This window comes from Talpa occidentalis, unplaced genomic scaffold (assembly GCF_014898055.3).
Source record: "Talpa occidentalis isolate TD23 unplaced genomic scaffold, MPIMG_talOcc4v2.1 talOcc4.4, whole genome shotgun sequence".
NCBI classification, from domain to species: domain Eukaryota; kingdom Metazoa; phylum Chordata; class Mammalia; order Eulipotyphla; family Talpidae; genus Talpa; species Talpa occidentalis.
Window position 1 is genome coordinate 16769689 of NW_023604295.1, and position 20867 is coordinate 16790555.

General features: G+C 34.1%; 1 protein-coding gene across 1 annotated transcript in view; it reads left to right on the forward strand.

Annotated features, from left to right (window-relative positions):
• The window catches only part of TMPRSS15 (transmembrane serine protease 15), an 88756-nt gene that overhangs the window by 29372 nt on the left and 38517 nt on the right, over positions 1-20867 (forward strand). Inside the window, 7 exon segments of the mRNA XM_054701143.1 lie at positions 650-799; positions 7746-7845; positions 8108-8258; positions 10287-10422; positions 15844-15933; positions 18400-18522; positions 20246-20386. Of these exon segments, the coding sequence (XP_054557118.1) occupies positions 650-799; positions 7746-7845; positions 8108-8258; positions 10287-10422; positions 15844-15933; positions 18400-18522; positions 20246-20386 (891 nt within the window).

Genomic DNA, 20867 nt, shown 5'->3' on the forward strand with positions numbered 1-20867 from the left:
ATATATCATAAAACTAATTCTGAGAATGTTCTACATCAACTTAATTTTGACCAGAATATTAAACTGGAAGAGAAAATTGTGGAATAAAATTTATGTGATTAACCAATGAGGTAAGATGTAACAAAGAACAGGAAGACTTTGTCTTGATAAAGTCCTACTGGTGCTGGTGTATAAGAAACATATTAAGGACCTCCCTGGTGGCCTAGAGGTTAAGTCTCAGTGCTACCACCTGGAAGGCCTGAGTTCCATCCCCAGCAGGGAAGCTAACCCGCATGGAACAGCAGACCTCTCCTGCTTGTCTGCTGCTGCCCTCAGCAGTGTATTTCAGTAATAATTCTGCTTGTTGTACTCCCCATTCTGTCGCTAGTGAATCCTCTCACCCCCAACACCTCTGGCCTACACCCCAGTTCTTCTACATAAAAGTAAACAAAATCTTTTTTAAAAAACATTAAATTAACTCAGTGGGCAACAAAGTGCTTTTTTTTTTTTTAATTAAGTGGAATGAAACGGTTAAGATGAACAAAAAAAATCATTTCACACATGCTTCTTAATTATAAACTATGAAGGGCTAGATTATTTTCAATGCAATCTATCAACAACTAATCACATTGTGGACTAAATGTGAAGTGTTTTTTCTTGTAATTCACAGATTATGAGAAAATTAATTGTAATTTTGAAGATGGCTTTTGTTTTTGGATCCAGGATTTAAATGATGATAATGAATGGGAACGATTTCGGGGAAAAGCCCTTCCTCCTCTTAGTGGACCAGATTTTGACCACACTTTTGGGAATAGTTCAGGTATAATTCATAATTAATTCATAAAAAGTAATTGTTTTGTTCTGTAATTTAAAGTGAGCAGTATTAAATACAAGAGAGTCATTTCAAGATTTTTTTTAAATCGCGGACTGACAAATGCATTTAAAGAGAAAATGGTCATCTCTTAGGTAAGAAACATTTTATTTTACCTCATATATTACAAATGTTGAAGAATACACCAAGGCCATTAAAGACAAAGAGGCTTGTGTTGTCATTCCAGATTTGTATCTTATTATTAACTAAGTGTACTTGTGTGAGATAATTCACTTTTCTAAACTTTGGTCTACTTTGCTTGAATTTCATTTCTGATTGTTCATTGCTTATATATAGAAATACAAGTGATGCATTTTGGTTTTGTATCCTGAAAACTTGCTGAACTTGTTTATTAATGCTAAAAGTTTTTAAACAATTCTTTAGTATTTTTCAATACATATGATCCTGTCATCTTGAAGTAGAGATACAGAGACAAGTTTACTTCTGAGAAGCTGTCTTAGTCTGTTTGGGCTACTATAATTGAATACTGCAGACTGGGTGACTTAAACAAATATTTATTTCTCATAGCTCTGTACACAATAAGTCTATGATCTGTGGTGCCAGAAGTTTCTAATGAGAGCCTTCTTCCTGGTTTACAGACACATAGTCTTCTCACCATGTCCTCAATAGGAGGAAAGGAGAGAGATTCTGTTTTTTTCCTATGAAGTCACTAATTCTATCATGAGGGATCTCTCTAACCTTGTTAATCTAATTACCTACCAAAGGTGCCATCCCCAAATGCCATCACATTGGGGATTACAGTTTCAACATAAGAATTTTAAGAGGACACAACCATCCAGCTCACTAACAGAAAGACAATGGAAGAGCTAATACTAAAGCATGTCCTAAGGTTGTAAGATTTGTAAGACATTTTCATGTGAATGGAACTGAGAATTGAATTTCAGGTGGAAACATTAAATTGGTGATAATAGCATTTGACAAAGAATACCAGAAATCATGGGGAATTATCAAGAGACAACTCATAGTGTGAAGATTACCCATGAAAATCTGAAAATAAAATATGGTTCATCAAAGTATTTCAATTCGATCAAAATATTTACAATTGACTACTTTTAATGCTTTTCCACAAAAGTTCCATTCAAAAGTCAATTTATTCTTTGACTCCTTTATTCAAGAAGTGTTTTTTGAGCCCTAAGCCCTATTTAAGGCATTCAGAATATACTTGTGAACAAAATGATTCGAATTTCCTGTTCTCCTGGAATGCATATTCCAGTAAGGAAAATAAACAATATGAGTGAAAAATCATTGCAATTTGGGTGTATATTAAATGTGAATGAGCACTCAGGAAATATAAACCTTGATTAAGGTGAATGGGAAGTGCAGGTATGGAGGTGGCATTGTAAATTAAAATAGGATGATCACTTCTAATCTCATTGAAAAAGTGAAACTGAATCAAAACTTAAAGGAATTGAAGGAATTAGACATACAGATTATTTCAGACCAAAAGAAAATGTAGAGGAAAGTCTCTCAAGAGAGTGTGGCTCACCCATTTGAAGAAAAGTCAGGAAGTCACTGTGACTGGAGTAGAGAAAATAAGGCCATTAAGTTCCACAAAAGTATGGGTTTTCTAAGCCTTTGGCTTTTTTTTTTTCTCAGTGAATTGAGGTGCTATTGGTGATTCTTGAGGATAGCAATAATGCAATAGAATTTACATTGACTACTAGAGTGATGTGTGGAAGAACTAGTGACTAACACAGAGAAGTGGCCAGAAGCTACATACAATCTGAAAGTAAATTCAAAGAGGATCCTGCTAAATTGGTTATCAGTGTGGATCGACAAAAAAAAAAAAAAATTGTGCTCTGTGTAGACAGCCAATCCCATAAGACCACACATTCTTGGTATTGAAAATTACAACATTCATAGTCTCAAACATAATTAATCCTCCTTGAATAAATGATTTCTCAGATCTTGATCTTCTACAGATAAATAAGTAATCTGCGCAGCTGAAGACTAATCTCTAAGTGATAATTACCCCTACTTTCTAAAATAGCTTGTTCTAAAACAGTCAAATAATTTGACCACTCAATCCCCCTCACTGTAATAGAGGAAAAAAAGGTCTTTACCACACCTGGACAAGAGTAAAGCTAGAGAAAAGTGCAGAAAGCATTTATATCTATTGACGATGACAGATACCTTTTATGTAGTTGAAATCTTTGATGTTCAAATTATCATTTTTCTACTTTTATGTCATCATCACAAGAGATAGAATAATTCCACTGATATTTGAAGAATATAAGTACTACATTATAGGAGAAAAAAATGCTTCCTCTTGCCAACAGCTTAAACAACTAAAGAAATAAGATGAAACTGACCAAAGTGTAGCAGGTTGAATGTCAGGTGGAGGTTTTAAATAGTTGGGTTGGAAATGGAGTCCCTGGAGAAAGTTGTATAGCGGGAGTTATTTAAAATGATACGAATCAGAGCAGTTCAGAACCCAGCAGAGGCAGCAGGGTAATGAGAACGGATGATAAGGCTTAATAGGTCCTCTCCAACTCTCATACTGGTAATTTCATAATCTACCAGTCATCCCCTCTTAAGGGGCATTTTTCTTCCAACGTGCTTTTTCATGTGCCAGAACATCCTACCTCTGAAATGGAAGAGAATTGAATCCCTCCTGCTGTTCCTCTTATCTAAGCAGGTTTTTTTTGTTCTTCACCTTCACTTTAAATGACAGGAAAGTCTAAATGAATCAGATAAACTTTGAATTAACATTGCTTTAGGGATGAACATCTAAGCCCCTTAACTTTTTTGAGTTCTTCTGAAGAACTCTCTCCTGGTGGGGCACCAGATCTTAAATCTCTGCACCAGCAATGCTGGGAGTTTTTCTGTACCTGTTAGAAGCAAAGGGAACTGGTGGAGATATGGGCACTGATGTTGCTCTGGGATGGGAGCTCAGAAGTCCATTAGTTCAAAACATTCAGAGACTATATGAGGTAACATATGAAAACGCCAAAAATGTTGGGGTCATAAAAGGGTTTGACAGACCAGAGAAATTTCTTCTTTGTTGGACAATGAGAGCATAATGGTTTCTCATGTGTGGGGGTTAGCATAATGTAGTAGCAACGATGATTAATATAGAGACCCTGAAATCTTAGCTAGGTTTAAATCTCAGCTCTGCCATTAGGCAAGTTATCTATGCTCCTTCTGCCTCAGTTCCCTCATCTGGAAAGTGAGATGATAATGGGACCTGATTTTAGAGGCATATTAAGAACGTTAAATTGATTACTATATTTACCTGGCACATGAAAACTGCTGCAGAACTGTTATGTATTATAAGTACTTTATTTTCATGCCCCAAAAGTACTTAAAAGGGAAAAATCATCTGTGGCACTACTCTAAGTATTATGCTGGAGAAGAAAATAGTTATATTGCTCAATTTTCAAAAATATATTAAATTTTTTAGAGATCTGTCTGTCATTTAGCACATAAAATTTTTCTAAATTAAGCATAACTTCAGCACTTTCAAAAGAGAATTATTTTTCTTTCCTTATATTTCCTGTGATATATTTGAGAAAGAAATACTGATAGACTCTGTCTGAATCTGGGCCATTCTCCATTTGAAACTTTCAATATTTATCTAATTTCAGTTGATTTGGGCATGCATTTACATCTCACAAAATTGTTTATACCAGCCTATTTTCCTCTTGAGAGGAATCTCTAAATTTTCAGAAAGTTCTACTATCCATCCAGTTACTATTATCTCTGTATCACCATCAGCATATTTCCAGAATTTTCACTCAATGATTGGGGTTGTTAGTTGGGGAGGGGAAGGTTAAGTTAGATTTATGGAGAAATATGAAGGAAAAAGGATAGAAGAAAGTTCTAAGAAAAACCTAATGGCTCACGAAAGAGATTCACTATGTATTTAAATTAACAAAATGTATTCATTTTTCTAGGTTATAAGCAGATTCTGAGGTCAATTTCAAAAGCTCTTAAAGACATTTCAGTTGGAGGATTTAAAAAATTATCATTTGACCATAGAAATTCCCATGTAGTTGTGGAAAATATCTATTCAATCATTCCTTTTTTTGTATAATACTTCAATAAGTTTAAAAATGAAAAAGCAAATCCACTTAGTGTAACAAGAATTAAGCAACATTCAGCTAATCTTAGAGAATTCAAAAATGAATCAAGTCTTTTAGTTTCTCCCAAACTATAGCAAGCTTAAAAAGTTATAGAATTACATAAATAACAACAGAAAATACTAAGTTAAATCAGAGCAGTACATGTGCAACCGAGAATTCAAAAGAAGCGGCTGCATCTAATTGGGAGGAACAAGAGAGTCCTTCTGAAGAGGATGGCAATTTGATTAAAATGACATTAAAAATTGCTAGAGGACTTTTACAGGTACAATTGTAAGAGTGAGTGGAAGGATAGGAAAACAGAAAAAAAAATCCCTGAAGTCATAAAATATCTAGCCACTGGAAAATTAAAATAATTTTGTAGCGGGGGCCTCCCCTGGTTGCACAGGTGGTTGAAATGCCACATTGTGAAGCTGTCCACAGCCTCTGCAGTGCCGGTTTGATCCTGGCCAGCAGGTGAGGGTCCCAACTGGCTCAGGAGACCTCTCCTATCTCACCTGCTGCTCCCCTCAGCTGTGTATTTCAGTCAGTCTGCCTGTTCTGCTCCTCACTCTGTCTCTGGTGAATCCTCTCACCCTCCTGCTCATCTGGCCTGTACCCTGGTTCTTTCATAAAAATAAATAAATAAAATCTTAAAAAAAAAATTTGTGAGGGCCTCCCTGGTGGCTGTTGAGTGCAGTGCTGTGAAGCTGTCTGCTGCCTCTGCAGTGTGGGTTTGATCCCGGCTGGCTGCGGAGATACCTACATGATGTGGCAGACCTCTCCTGTCTCGCCCACTGCTCCCCTCAGCAGTGTATTTCAGTCAGTCTGCCTGTTCTGTTCTCCACTCTGTCTCTGGTGAATCCTCTCATCCTCCTGCACATCTGGCCTGTACACACTCTGTTGTAAAGCAATGTTGCTTCAATAAAATAACACTAAAAAATTTAAAAAACAGTTAATAATAAAAAATGTGACCCAGGGCCTCCCTGGTGGTGCAGCGGTTGAACGCTGGGTTGCGAAGCTGCCCGTGGCCTCTGCAGCGCCGGTTCGATCCCCGGCTGCCACATAATTGGGTTTTATCTGGACAATGATACAAAACTCATAGCATTATATATCATGATTGGACTAAAGGCTCAAATATATCACTGCTTAGTACGTAAACAACAGATTCAAAACTTTTCAAATTTTAGCTAATCAACAATTAACATATTCAAAGATAAACAGGAGTACAATATACATTTGTGTTACATAATTGCAGCTAACTAGAAATGTTTCAGCAATAGACTAGCCATTTCCATATTTCATAGCTTTCATGATTTAATTATTACCTTCCTAATTACATTCCAAACTACTAAAATATAAGATCAACTCAAAAGAGACTTTAAGTTAGGAATTCAGAGAGTAGATTTTGGAAGATTTCATCTGTATCTTTGCTCTTCTTCTATTAGGTTTAATAATTAAGCACTAATTATATATCCAAAATAAGTACTAACAAAAAAATCACAGCACTCCATCAAGTATAAGTAATGTATTCATAACATTAAATGCTGAACATGCATTCATTTCTGTTTCAAATTGTGCTATCTAAATCCAGTGAATTTTTATATATTACATTTATTAAGTCAATTGACCATGATTTAACCTTGATAAAATATTAATTTATTCTGAATAGCTTTTGTCTCACTGATCTAAATACACATCGATCTATTGGTAGTTCTGCTAATGTTTTTCTTCTTTTCTTCATGTCTTATTCTTACTCTACATGTTAGTTTTGTTTTATGATTCCTGTTTTTTGTCATAAAATGAACTGCAAATTAAGAATAAAAAAATTAAATTCCCCTTCAAAAATATTTAAGATGCTCTCACCCCAACAACTCTTCCCATACTTCAAATTACTCAAATCATTGGTTGGAATAATGAATTCCAGGCCAGAAAGTACGTTATGCAGTGACTTGAGCTATGTAGAAAGTCTTTATGAGGATTAACATGTTTAGTGCTCTTCTGTGATCTGATTTGTTCTCTTTCAAAGGATATGGAAAATGAAACCATTAAAATCAGCTAACTTTAAATTTAGAATCATGCAGACTGGTCAATGGAATACAAAATAGGTGGCCATTGAAACTCTGTCTACAAATTTGTTTTAAATATTTGCCTAGCTCATGAGTTAGTCCACCAGTACATCTAAATACCCTCATTTGTGGACTGTCCTTCAAGAAGTGAATGAAAGCATTTAACAAATTTGGATTAAAACAGGATTTGCACATGATAATATGATTAAACAATCCCAGGCATCAAAACAAGTCACAGTTTGAGGGCTCCTTGGTGGCGCAAGGAGTTAAGTGCTGCACTATGAAGCAATCCGCAGCCTCTGCAGCATGAGTTCAATCCCTGGCCGGCCAGGGAGAAACACACATGGTGCAGCAGACCTCTCCTATCTCGCCAGCTGCTCCCCACAGCAGTGTGTTTCAGTCAGTCTGCCTGTTCTGTTCCCTAGTCTGTCTCTGGTGAATCCTCTCATTCCCGCCCATCTCTGGCCTGCACCCCAGCTCTTGTATGCATGAATAAATAAATCTTAAAAAAAAAGTCAGAGTTTGAGATATTCTTAGCAGGGCTTCAATTCAGAGCTTGTTTTACAAATCAGAGACTTAGAATTGAGAGGTGATCTTTGTAAATAACTATTTGTTGTGAGAAATTCATTTGAAAGCTGTATTTTTCACCTTAAAAGTTTTCCTTTCTGCTTTTGAGTGATGTATTTTACACAATGAAAATACTGATTTTTAAGCAAAATGAATTTTTTTTCATTGTTTTCACAGGATATTATATTTCCACCCCATTTGGACCAGGGAGAAAAGAAAGAGTCAGCCTTTTAAGTCTTCCTTTAACCAGTTTGGAACCAGTGTGCCTTAGTTTCTGGTATGTTGTACACAAGTTACACACTATCTTATTTAATGAGTAACATTTGCTAGTCTCCATTCTCACTAAGATGTCCTAAGTTTTCATACATTGTCTTTATTTTCCCACAAGTAATAAAGTATCAAGATGTTGAAAGGCTCACTCCCCTTCTCTAACAATTCATTTATCCAAGGGAAAAGAGAACTATAAAAGTTTTAGAAAAACCCTAAAATGTATTTATTCTAATATAGGGATCCAATGATTTTTACTTATTTCCAAATAGGTATTATATGTGTGGTGAAAATGTCTATAAATTAAGTGTTAATATCAGCAATGGCCAAAACATGGAGAAGACAATTTTCCAAAAGGAAGGAAATTATGGACAAAATTGGAATTATGGACAAGTAACATTAAATGAAACGATGGAATTTAAGGTAAGCAAATAATTTCTGATGTATGATCATGTAGTTGTATTCTAAAAATGGTGATACAATTATAGCTTATAATATACGAGGAAAAATAAATTTTCTGAAGTGGCCTGGCCACCTTCTCTACTTTCCTTATCTTCCTTTAAAACCTGTGTTTATTTCCATTCATTTTTTTTTAGATTTATTTATTTATGCATACAAGAACTGGGGTACAGGCCAGAGGTGTTGGGTGGGTTTGTGAGAGGATTCACCAGAGACAGAGTGGGGAACAGAACAAGCAGATCTACTGAAATACACTGCTGAGGGGAGCAGCAGGTGAGACAGGAGAGGTCTGCTGCACCATGTGGGTAGCTCCCTGGCCAGCCAGGGATCAACCTTGTGCTGCAGAGTCTGTGGATCTTTTCATAGGTTGCATCTTAACCCCTTGCACCACCAGGGAAGCCCCTATTTTCACTTATTTAATGACTTATGTAAAACCACTTACTGATAAATGATTTACTGCAGTAAATTACTACTGATAGTGAGTGATATAATCCATAAAGACCTTGTGGGATATTTCAGCATTTTTAAAGTAACTTTCTAGTAGGAACCATATCTTCCTACATCCCCTACATACCTGGGACTTCCAACTTTTCACAAACATATTACATCAGTCTTGCACTTTTCTAGGGAATCATCCTTTTTGTCTTTTAGAACATCCCCATCCAGGGGTATCCACTCACCCTTCCCCACTTTGACTTAATCTCTATACATTTCCTCTAGAAACAAATTCTATGAGCTGTATCATTGGGAATTCTCTGGCCATTTATTTTGCATTAGGGTGAATTAATTTTTCAGCTTAATGTGTTCTCTTCCTCAGGGTGTTTGCAATTAAAATATAGGATAATATAGGCTAATAGTTTGACCAAATTAACAATGTTTTAATTGGGTACTTTCAGACAAAAGAGTATAACTTCCAGAAGATGTATGTTTGGACAAAACCGTCACCGGTAAAGACTTCAGTTCTTTCCCGTGACTTGGTAAAAAGCAGGCCATAACCAACAGCCCTCACCTGTATTCTGATCTTTCTTTCTTTCCTTTCCACTTCATTTGTTCTTACTCTATCTTTTTCTGTGAAGTTTTTTCTTCTCCACCTTTGTGTTCTAACAATGGTGCAACATCAAAGGGACATAGAAACGGCAGAAGTGTAGAAAAGAGTATTGCAGTGGCCAATTATGGATCAACCATTTTTTTCAAAAAGTCATAAAACTGCATCCATCTTATCAATGTCAGCTCATTAGGTAAAGTAAGAACATTGAGTTCTACAGACATTTTCATGTTGACTAGCTAGTTTGTTGTGAAATCCTGAACAAATCACATTAGTCTCTGAAATTCTGCTTGTATATATGTGAAGGGGAGAAAACAACCCTTTGTAATGGTGTCTAGAACGATGTGGGTATATTGGATGAACATCTGAATGTATAGATGGATGATTGTGCAATAGTGTGAAAAAATTAATGAAATAATGTACACTACTTGCCTAACATAGCAATTAGCATATTGCAGGTTTATGTCTTTCTCCTGCTGCACAAGAGAAGATCCACAGAAGTCTAGCGAATAATATCTAATGTCCCTAAGAACCTACCATTTTCCTCTAACCCCTGGGTCTTTCTCTGACTCTGAATAACCCAAAGTATGTTCATATTTTCTCTTGTCCTTTTTTATGCCATTTAAATTACCTAATAACTATGTTTTCTTTTCAGGGCTGTGTTCTCTAAGAAAGCCAGATAGCTATCAGGATTTCATAAAATATGGGAAGTGGGCTCAGCAGGACTTTTAAAAACACAATCCAGGGCCTCACAATGCCTTGCTCCACATCAGGGGATAAAAATAAAAACATGATCCATCAGCCATTCGCTATGCAGTAACTTATTTTCTGCATTTGGAAACGGCATTTGGAAACGGCAGTATTGGTTTTCTAGGGAATACTAGACCATAAGAAGAAGCAAGTCAGATACTAAATGGAATCACTTTATATTCCTCTCTGAATTACAGGTTGCTTTTAATGCTTATAAAAATGAATTATGGAGGGACATAGGACTGGATGACATTAGCTTAACACGTGGGATTTGCAATGAAAATCTGTATCCAGAACCAACTTTGGTTCCAACTACTCCACCAGAACTTCCTAGTAAGTATTTTTAATATGCATTTGCCCTAAAAAGTCATTAATATTATCTTTTATTATCTCAGTTTAATATTATTTGTAGAAAATCAAAGATTTTAAAATATAAGTAAAATGGAAGCTAACAGAATAGTTTACATTTTACATAAAACCACAATGAAATCACTCAGTATTTTGTTATGCATCATATTTATGATAATTTTAATACATTTTCATTTTGAAAATGATGAAGGTGGTGTTTTTCATATTGTTTTTTCTGGAATAGAAACTAATGCTGCATTGGCCATGTGGTATGAGCTGTAACCATTTAGGAAAAGCTATGATTCTCACAGTGATGTAAAATAATTTTTTCTTTTTTTTAATAAAGATTTATTTATTTATTTTATACAAGAACTGGGGTACAGGTCAGAAGCACGGGAGAGTAAGAGAATTCTCCAGAGCCAGAGTGGGGAGCAGAACAGGCAGATGGAGAGAAGACACTGCTGAGGGGAGCAGTGGGTGAGGCAGGAGAGGTCTGCTGCACCATGTGGGGTTCTCCCCGGCCAGCTGGCCGGCAGGGAATTGAACTGGCGCAGCAGAGGCTGCGGACAGCTTCGCAGCGCAGCACTTAACCATTGCACCACCAGGGAGGCCCAGTGATGTAAAATAATTGATGAAAAAATCTCAGGAGTTTGGTTAAATTTCAAACACATCAAGAATATTTCCAGAATAATTCAATGATAATGATTGGGCCTAGCCCAATATACAAAGACATAGATATACAGAGACATAGATATATACAAAGACATAGATACAAAGACATAGATCAGACAAAAGATGTTTTTCCTGCCATGGTGCCTTTGTAAAGCCGGCGATGGGCTCCCAAATGGAGACACTTATATACTGCAGTTTAGCAGTTACCAGGATTTCTGGTGCCTTTGGAATCTTTAGCTCAAAAGAACAAAATGGCGTCTACCCGTGCTCTTAATTCGAATTGGAAACTCAACATTTCAGAGGCAGAAGCGACATTACCATCTATCTCATCATGTCAAGGGAGACAATCATTTCATACTGCTTGCAGACTGTGGGGCTGTACAGTCCCATTATGTATTATACATATTATATTCCCAACACATATATCTGTATGTATGTGTGTGTGTGTGTATGTGTGTATAAATGATAAATTAGATCAAGCCTGTGTCGTCCCTCCTTTGCAGTTTTGATGCAAGAACATCCTATTTGTGTCTGAATTGTGGTCAGGAGCTGATCTGGCTCTACACCATTGCTTGTGTTGAAACTCATGGAAGTTTACGTTCTGTTGTAGATCTGAACCCACGAACACAACACTTTTTCCAATTCAATTCCTTTCATTCAGACTTGAAACTCTTCCTATAGTCACAGCAGCAAATCATTTTGGTGAATCTACCCAAAGGTGGCTTCACTTCCCAAACTATGTTTTCCCATTTTCGATCTTTGAGTCACAAAAAAACAAAACAAAAAACATGTCAGTGAGTGGCTTTAATAACTCAAAAGCTCTAAAGATAAATGACTACTGTTTGAGATCATATAACAAATGAGCTGCCATGAAGATGAAGATAGTAATTACATTATCATACCAGTTCTTTGTCAACAGATTGAATGTGTCTTTGTCAACAGACCTTATGTTCCACCAAAAGGTCATTTTACACTAAGCATCTTTTGTATTAACCTGTTTAGATGCTTCTATATGTTACATATAAATTCCTCAGTATTTCAAACAATTATTCAAATTGTGTGTTTACTCTGTACAAAGTACTGCTTAACAAATGCAAATGTAGCAATAACCATTGAAACAAAAAAAAATCCTTAAAAAAGTCAATATAAAAAATATTTAAAAAGACGTAATTATGGGCCTCCCTGGTGGCAGAGGTGGTTGAGCACAGCACTGTGAAGCTGTCTGCAGCCTCTGCAGTGCAGGTTCAATCCCAGTTGGCCAGTGAGAATCTCACATGGCAAAGCAGACCTCTCTCGCCCACTGCTCCCCTCAGCAGTGTATTTTAGTCAGTCTGCCTGTTCTGTTCCCCACTCTGTTTCTGGTGAATCCTCTCACCTTCCCACACATCTGGCCTGTACCCCGGCTCTTGTACAAATAAAATTAAAATAAATTAAAAAATTAAAAATTAAAAAATAATAATTAAAAAAAGACATAATTATGTGCCCTGGTAGTAGTAAATAAGAAAAGTGACAGAAACTTTGAAAAAGAGAGTAAACCAGAGAAAGATTTAAAAAGCGTTAAAATTAAGAGACAGAATAACATTCATAAATCTGCAACAGAAGCAGAAAAATTAGGGCAAGTAGTGAGTTATTAGACACTAAACTTGCTTCTCCAGGGTATGACTGGTTTTTAATGTCATGCAAATAGATGATCAATAAATATTATTAGATATGAAGTCAGTCTCTTTTTATTTTGGCTGTATTTCTCTTTTGTTAATGCAAACATTTTACCAAACAAAATTTTGACACCAGAACTAAAATTTATATATAGTGGTGGGGATGGGATGAAGAAAATAGTACACGAATGCAATAATTTGGGTTTTGTGGCATTATCTAAAAATAATTGTCTCACTTTATCCTGGTAGGTGTGTCATACTCTGCTTATCTAATATATAACACAGGTTCATGCACAAAGTATTTGTAATCATTATAATCTCTATTGATTTGATAAATAATTTCTATAGGTACCAAATATTAGTAACATTTTACCATTTTGACATTGCAAACATCTGAAACAATACATTGTTTTCATCATCCTTTGCCAGTGCACTCTTTTAGTCATCAATAGGTGGTGAAGAAAAAAACATTTTAGCTGAAAGTCGCACAGCTTCAATATTTTAACCTCAGTATTATCTAAAATAGAAAATTTGAGATAGCTTTTGAAAACATCATACATATAAAATTCTAAATGTGATCTGCCATATTAAAACTTTATGTAGATAACCCATACAGTGCTCATATCTATTTCAACCAGAAAGAGAAAAAAATAATATCTCAATAACAGGAAAGCATGATATCCTTGCATATTTTAACAATAAGGAAATTATAATGATAAATTAACCATCTGATTTTAAAATGTAAACTTTAGACTTTTCCCAGAGATATTTGTTTCCAAGTTTCCAAGTGGAACAATATTTAGCACAGCAGAAAATGTTAATTACCTTCAAATGCATTCTGAACAATTTCATCTAATGCCATTTGTAACTGGTTCAGTGAAATTCTCATTTGAACAGAGCTTTTCTGGTTCCAGATCACTGATTTGTTTAAGCAAAAATAAAAGGCTGACTGGCTAATAGCCTTTTTTTTTTCTTCAGCTTTTTAGAGCATTTGAAGAAGAAAATAATCCTACCTAGGTAACTGGGTAGCAAGGATCAGTTTTCTCCCTTCCTCCTAGAGGTCAACATTATGACTAGCTTGGGGAAATGTGCATTTTCCTAATGGCAGACATTCTTCCACCTTGTATCTTCAGTCATGTGTTACCCCCTCAGATTGTTGCCCTGTGACATTGGCACAGATAATTTAAATGTGGGGATTGAATTGAGAACCTTTTAAAAAGTAAACTTTCCATTATACAAATACACTAATTTGCAAAACAATTTGGATGATTTGCGACAAGATTATCTACTGAATAGTATAGGTATATGCAAAAAGAAATCCATATTTTTGGTCTGTGACCTATTTCTGGGACCATTAAAATTAATTATGAGGAAAATAGATGGAGAGTTATAGCTATTTTATTAGTCACTATTGCCACAGTTTTGCTCTACTTAGTCATTATTTAGGTCATTTTCCATTTTAAAACAACAAAATAAAAGTTAATTTGGTAAGTTTCATAGACATAACGTTATACTTAGAGCTAAAAATCTAACTTCTATTCTTCATGTGGAAATGAACTATATCTCTCTACCTCTTTTGTAATTGATGGCCATATTCAAGCAGATCAGCTTGCTTTTTATATCTTTATTATAATTAATATTCAGACTCTAGCAAGTTTCATAGTAACTGCATTTACATTCTCCTGTATCAATGGGGTTTTTGGCTATTCTATCTTGTTTTTATCTTTTTACCTATCTACCTATTTGTTAGAGCTACCTTTGACTTTATCATTACATAAAAATAAAATTTAAGCCACAGGAGAATAAAAATGTGAATGACATTGCCATAAATGTAATAAAAAATACTTATATTATGGCTGGTCCCTAGAATCTATTAATGAAAATAGAATTTTTGATAAGTTAGATAGAAAAATTTTACTTTACACTATAATATGAAGTTTTAAAATGTTATATGTAGTACTGTAGAATTTGCTTTCATTTTACAAGACAATGAAAAATAATTACTGATTTATAAAAGGAGCCACTTAAATTATATTCAAACATGAATATGAGATATCATTTCTCAAGCTACATTCATTCTTTCCTTAAGTTAAGAAAACCAATGAAAATCCTAATTTTAACTGTATCCTTCTTTACCATATATAGGGGTGTGTGTGTGTGTGTGTGTGTGTGTGTGTGTGTATGTGTGTGTGTTTAATTTAAACACTTGCTGTAAGTGAAAGCTGGTCTCTTCTTTACTCCACAATAAATGCTTCCATATATCTCATGGATGTCAAAAGTTTAAACACAGATTAAAAATGATAGGGCTCAAGAAAAAACATAACAATTGCTTTGCAAAATACTGCATGTTATTTCCATAGTGTACTAATAAAAATATCAATTGGCACAGTAAGCTATCAACCATAGTACAAATCTTTGAAAGAACGTCTCAAAGAAAAAGAAAATGAAAGATTGAATAGCTGTTAGTGGATGGACTTCCCCATCCAGTCAAGCTATTGGATTCTTGCTCTCTGAGTGAGGGTGGTTTTTCTACAACAGAGCATGACAGTGAAATCCAGAATTACCTTTCATGAGTCTTTGGTTCCTCTCATAAGAAGCACATCTACCTCTCCAATACAGAAATAAACTAAATAAAGTAAAATAAAAACAACAAATGGCTCGATTTTGAATGATTAACTCTTCATATAAAGGAGTGGCAGATATAGGACATGTTCTACTATAAAGACTCATTTTTTTCTGCAACAGGAGTTGATACCTTTATCTCATGAAGTCCATTTATAAAAGATATCCAGCAATGTTTCCTTTCTCAAGAAAGTTCGGGAAGTGCTGCAAACTATTATAGCCTCTTGGAGACTCTTAAAGAATATTAGGTTATTTAAGGTTCTGAGTTCTTCAGAAAAGAGACCTGTTTATGTTTTCCATACTTAAATTGCCCAGTATTCCCTTATAAAACCTCTAAAATCTATCTGTAAAAACTGTTACTCTAAGAAATGTGTCTGGAAATTTTCTGGCATATAGTATCATCTCTCTGATATAAACATTAACTTACTAATGATATTTTAATTGCTTTCCTTTCCAGCAAACTGTGGAGGGCCTTTTGAACTGTGGGAACCAAATTCAACATTCACATCTATGAACTTTCCTAACAGCTACCCAAATAAGGCTTTCTGTGAGTCATTTCCTTTTTTCCAGTCATGAGGATGAGAAACAAATATATATATCTCAAGACTAGATACCCTCTTGAAATAACAAAGTAAATTTGTCAAACTTGGGTATAGTAAATTTGTCAAACTTGGGTATACTACCACATCTATGAGAGTGCTAATTTTAATGAAAACAACAGAAATAACAATTATAATGACTAACTTTTTTTAGCATTTATTTCATGCAAGACATTGTGCTAGGACTTAATTTACACTATTTCAGCCAAGTCTCACAATATTTCTTTGAAGCAGATGCTGGAATTATAAGTCTGAAATTAAAAATAAATTGAATGAAACCCATAAGTGAATGAATTAGCCTTACTCCAGATACTACTTTTAATTACTTTCTTTGATAACACAAAGAATACCGGTAATGTATATAACAAGTTTGGAATTCCATAGACTAAAGTACAAAATATAAAAAGCAAGGAACCAATTGTGACATCTATACGTGTAGTAAATATAGACTAGAGTCAGTAAAGCAGGCAGCTAGATTGTTGTGATCAGATTCCCAATATAAAAGATGAAATCACGAATCAATGAAAAATCCAATTCTAAGAGAAGGATGGTTTGCTAGAACTGTACAAAACTTATCTCTAAGTCAACATTTCTAATTAGAGAAGATGAAAAGAGCTGCATGGAGGGTGTGTTAAAATGTCCATTCCTCCGCCCATCCTTCAAAGATCCCATTTTAGTAGTTTGGGAAGAAGATGTACTTCCCATGGTTGCACCTACTTAGTTAGCACCACTGTCTTAGTGGAGAATTCTACCAGGGAAAGAAATACATTAAAGGCAGTGAAAAATGAATTTTCAGAAAAAGTTAACTTTTCTTCCTTTAAACGATTCAGAGACAAGTATTACTTTCATAGGAAAATAAAATTACTATTATAAGAAGATATCTGATTCAAAAAAATCAACAGTAATGCATCTAATTTGATTTGTATGGAGAACCAGAGACTATTCCTCTACTTTCTGTTGAAGACATTTTTTAAACATATCATTTGTACAAAGTAATCATCTAAAAAGTGCAGAAAGCAGTGGAACATTACAAGAACAATTTGGAGAAATTTTTTAAATTTATTGATTTATTCAACAAATGTTTATTAATCACACAAAGAAGTAAGAAGAAACAAACATAACACAGTCTAGATGGGAATTCAAATGAGTTATCAGCCCAAGGTACTGTGGTAAAGGATAAAGACAGAATGCTAAGGCAGGATAGGAGAGGTACTCATAGGAAAGTTCTAAGATAGGATATTTTGATCTTTTCTTGATCTTTAAGCAAAATTAAGTAACAGTAATGAAAAAATGTTGAAGGCATGACGGAATTTCATGCCCTGTTAAGTCATTCGGATTTTTTTTTTCTGAGAACACTGAGGAAACTTCAGTTTACAGTAAATGGTGATAAAATCAAATGTATATTTTAGATGGATCCACCCTGGCTATAAGGTCAGAACTAGATGGTAAGGGCGCAGTCATCAACATCACTGATTTGGAAATGAGAGACTAGAATGACTTTACTGCTCTAGTGGCAACAAGTAAATGGGATTCAAGGAATACAGTAGGTAGAATTGATGGGCCTTGGCCATTGATAGGATGTGGTAGGACAGGGGTCAGGCAAGATGTGTTTTCAGGTACAGACAACTGTGAGTGAATGACAGGTGGTGTTATTCACTGAGATAGGAAGAATGAGTTTGGGAGAATTAGTTGAGTGTTCTCTTTACTACATGTTAGGTTTGAGATATGTACTTCTATATACAGCAAATAATTGGATACGTTTATCTACTTCTCAAAAAAAGTGCAGAAAATAAAGACTTGAAAGTCATTAATTACTATGTTGATGAGATATTTTTCCTTAAGAGAAAATGAGAACTATTTTACAGAATGAGGAAAGGGTCTGGATAGATTCTAGATACTAAATTGTTTAAGGAATCAATAAAGAACAAAGAGGATTTAATGATACTAAAGCTGTGTTTTTGTTTTTTCAAAATTAATTACCAGTATACCATATATTAATAGGAAAAAAATCACTTAAAAATATTAAAGTTTATTTGCCCTACAAATTGAATTTTAATCACCTAATTTTCCTCTAGATTTACTCATGGAAAATAAAATAAATAGAAATAAACTATTAATAACCTTTTGACATTATATAAATTTTACATCATAGGAGTAAAAGGCTATTTGCAAGATTTAATTAAACTATTTCATTTTATATAAAATGAAACTAATTCATTGAAATTGTACTGCAATCATGACTAGGCCAATATATTCCCTCCCATAAACATAAACAAACAACTTGGAATATTGGTTTTTATGAAATGCAAAAATATATTTTAAAAATGATTTGAAATTCTCCAGATAATAAAAATTTTAAGAGATATCAAAAGAAGTGTGTTATAATTCATGTGTTGTGATTTATTACTTTTAAGGTATTTGGAATTTAAATGCACAGAAGGGAAAAAATATCCAACTTCATTTTCAAGAATTTGATTTAGAAAATATTAATGATGTAGTTGAAATCAGAGATGGTGAAGGTGATTCCCTGCTCTTAGGTAAGTCTGCAATTTAAATATTGTAAAAGTTGCATGATTGAAGACATTAGATAATAGAGAAAGTACTTTTCAATAATTATAATAAACTTTACAACTAGCAAAATGAAAATACAGCAGTAAAATAACTTGTTGAACTTTATATGAAGCTTTCAATATGGAGAGGGGAGTGCTTGCAATAATGACAGAATTATATTCTTCTTGAGCATTCTTAGAAAACCAGGGATAATATTTTTGTGTCAGCAGATCCTATCAACTAGCATTAATTCACCACAATAACCATTACATCTTGGAGATTAATTGCTCAAGATACCCATTATCTGGTTTTCTATGTATTATGTGTGCATCAGATGGCCAAATATAACTATTAAATCAAGTTTTATTTCACTTTAAAAAATTGTGTTCATACAAAATAAATTGTTATGAACATTTTTGAATGATTTTAATTTGCATTTCATTATTTTTTTTATCTGTGTCTCTGGTACTAGTTTCTTATAAAAAAAAGTTTCTGAAAACAATACAAAACTTGACCAAAGTTGATTTTTTTCCTTTCATTTATTGACAATTAAATTATGAAGACTAAGGAGTCAACTGGAATGCATGAAGCAACAGACTTTACAAATAAAAGTGTTTTATCTAACTATGCTTTTGACTCATGTTCTGTATAATCAGGATGAAGCTACATGATCACTGGAACCAAAGCAAGAGAACTCTAAAGGGCATGTCCTATAAAATTAAGGGGAAATAGGTGGGGAGGGTTTCCCAGACTCATGAATCCATCACTCCTGATGTTGGGTTCTTAAAAAACATTTCACAAGTTATCTAAAGTGCAAGGTTTCTGGAAAAGGATTTTGAGATTCATACTCAACAAATAAACAATGAAAGTCTTGAAGAGACTTTGGAGGCTAGTGCCAGCAAGAACTAAGGTTTTCAAATTTGGTTTTCATATGTACAATTATAAACATATTTTGAGTCACTTTGCTATTTTCAAATTACATTGTCTCTCTAATAAAAACTTCAGTTTTCTCATTATCTAAGAGGAATCATTTTTTACCATGTTACCTCTTAATATTTGTATGTCATTGAAACATAAATAACCACTCAAAGTATCTCATAATTATGGTTTTCAAATTTTTTAGGCAAGATGTTCTCTTGAAACAGAATCAATTTTGGGGATTCCATTATAAAATATTTAATAAGATGAATGTGTTTTTTTAATTAGCTTAAAATTTAGTGAAGAATATTTAATTGTTCATGAAATCCCCATTTGAAAACCACTATATAGGTTTGTATTTTCTGTATCTCATTACCCCATCTTTCAAATTATTAGTTTATGGGTTTATGATTCAACTCACAAAAAATATGAAATAATTTGGGGCCAAATTTTACTATCATTGGAGATGATAGTCTCTAATGTTTTATACAATCATTATTTCGGGAAATAGCATAAGTTTTGAATAGTAGTGGTGCTAAGTCAGACAAGATGAGTAATTCATCATTAAATTGTGGAGATACAGAAACTTCAAATAATACTGAAAAAGATCAACAAAGCAATTGGCTTTCCTAAAAGCAGTGTCCAAAATATAAAAGAATGTGCATATTTATTTGTACATAGCTACTTCATTAGCAAACCAACTTCCAGGTGATAGAATCACAAAATGGGTTATATTTCCTTCTAGATTAAAAAGGTCATATCTCTGATTTTATTCATTTTCCTTTGGGGCAGCTGTGTACACAGGGTCTGGTCCAGTAAAGGACGTATTCTCAACCACCAACAGAATGTCTGTGATATTCATCTCCAGTGATAATGGGGCAAAAGGGGGATTTAAAGCAAACTTCACTACTGGCTACTACTTAGGGATTCCAGGTAAGTGTGCTCAAATTATATGTTGCATTGCAATTTTTTGTGCAAAACAATAAAAGCATATAGAATTTCAAGATCTAAATATGATTGAAGATTTTCACTTTAAAACATACATTGTTCATCATCTTAAAGAAGATTTTCTTCCTTCCTTAATATCTGTTTAACCACTATCTGAATTTATTCAGAACAGCAATCCCTATTTTTCAACATATCACATGACTCTCTGTGTCTGAAGAATCATGAATTTTGTCCACTGGAAAATGCCATTCTAAACATGAAGAGTAGAGTTCTTGGGGAAGATTGTCCTGTTCCTTTTGCCAAAAGTAGTTTCAGAGAAGATCAGGGAGACAGGCAACTGAGTTTTTTGAATACCAACAACATCCAATTTAAAAATTAACATCATTAAGTTCTTAGAGACAAACATCATAAAATCTCTGCTATCATGAAGGATGAAAGAATTTGATCCTTTCACTGACATGTACAA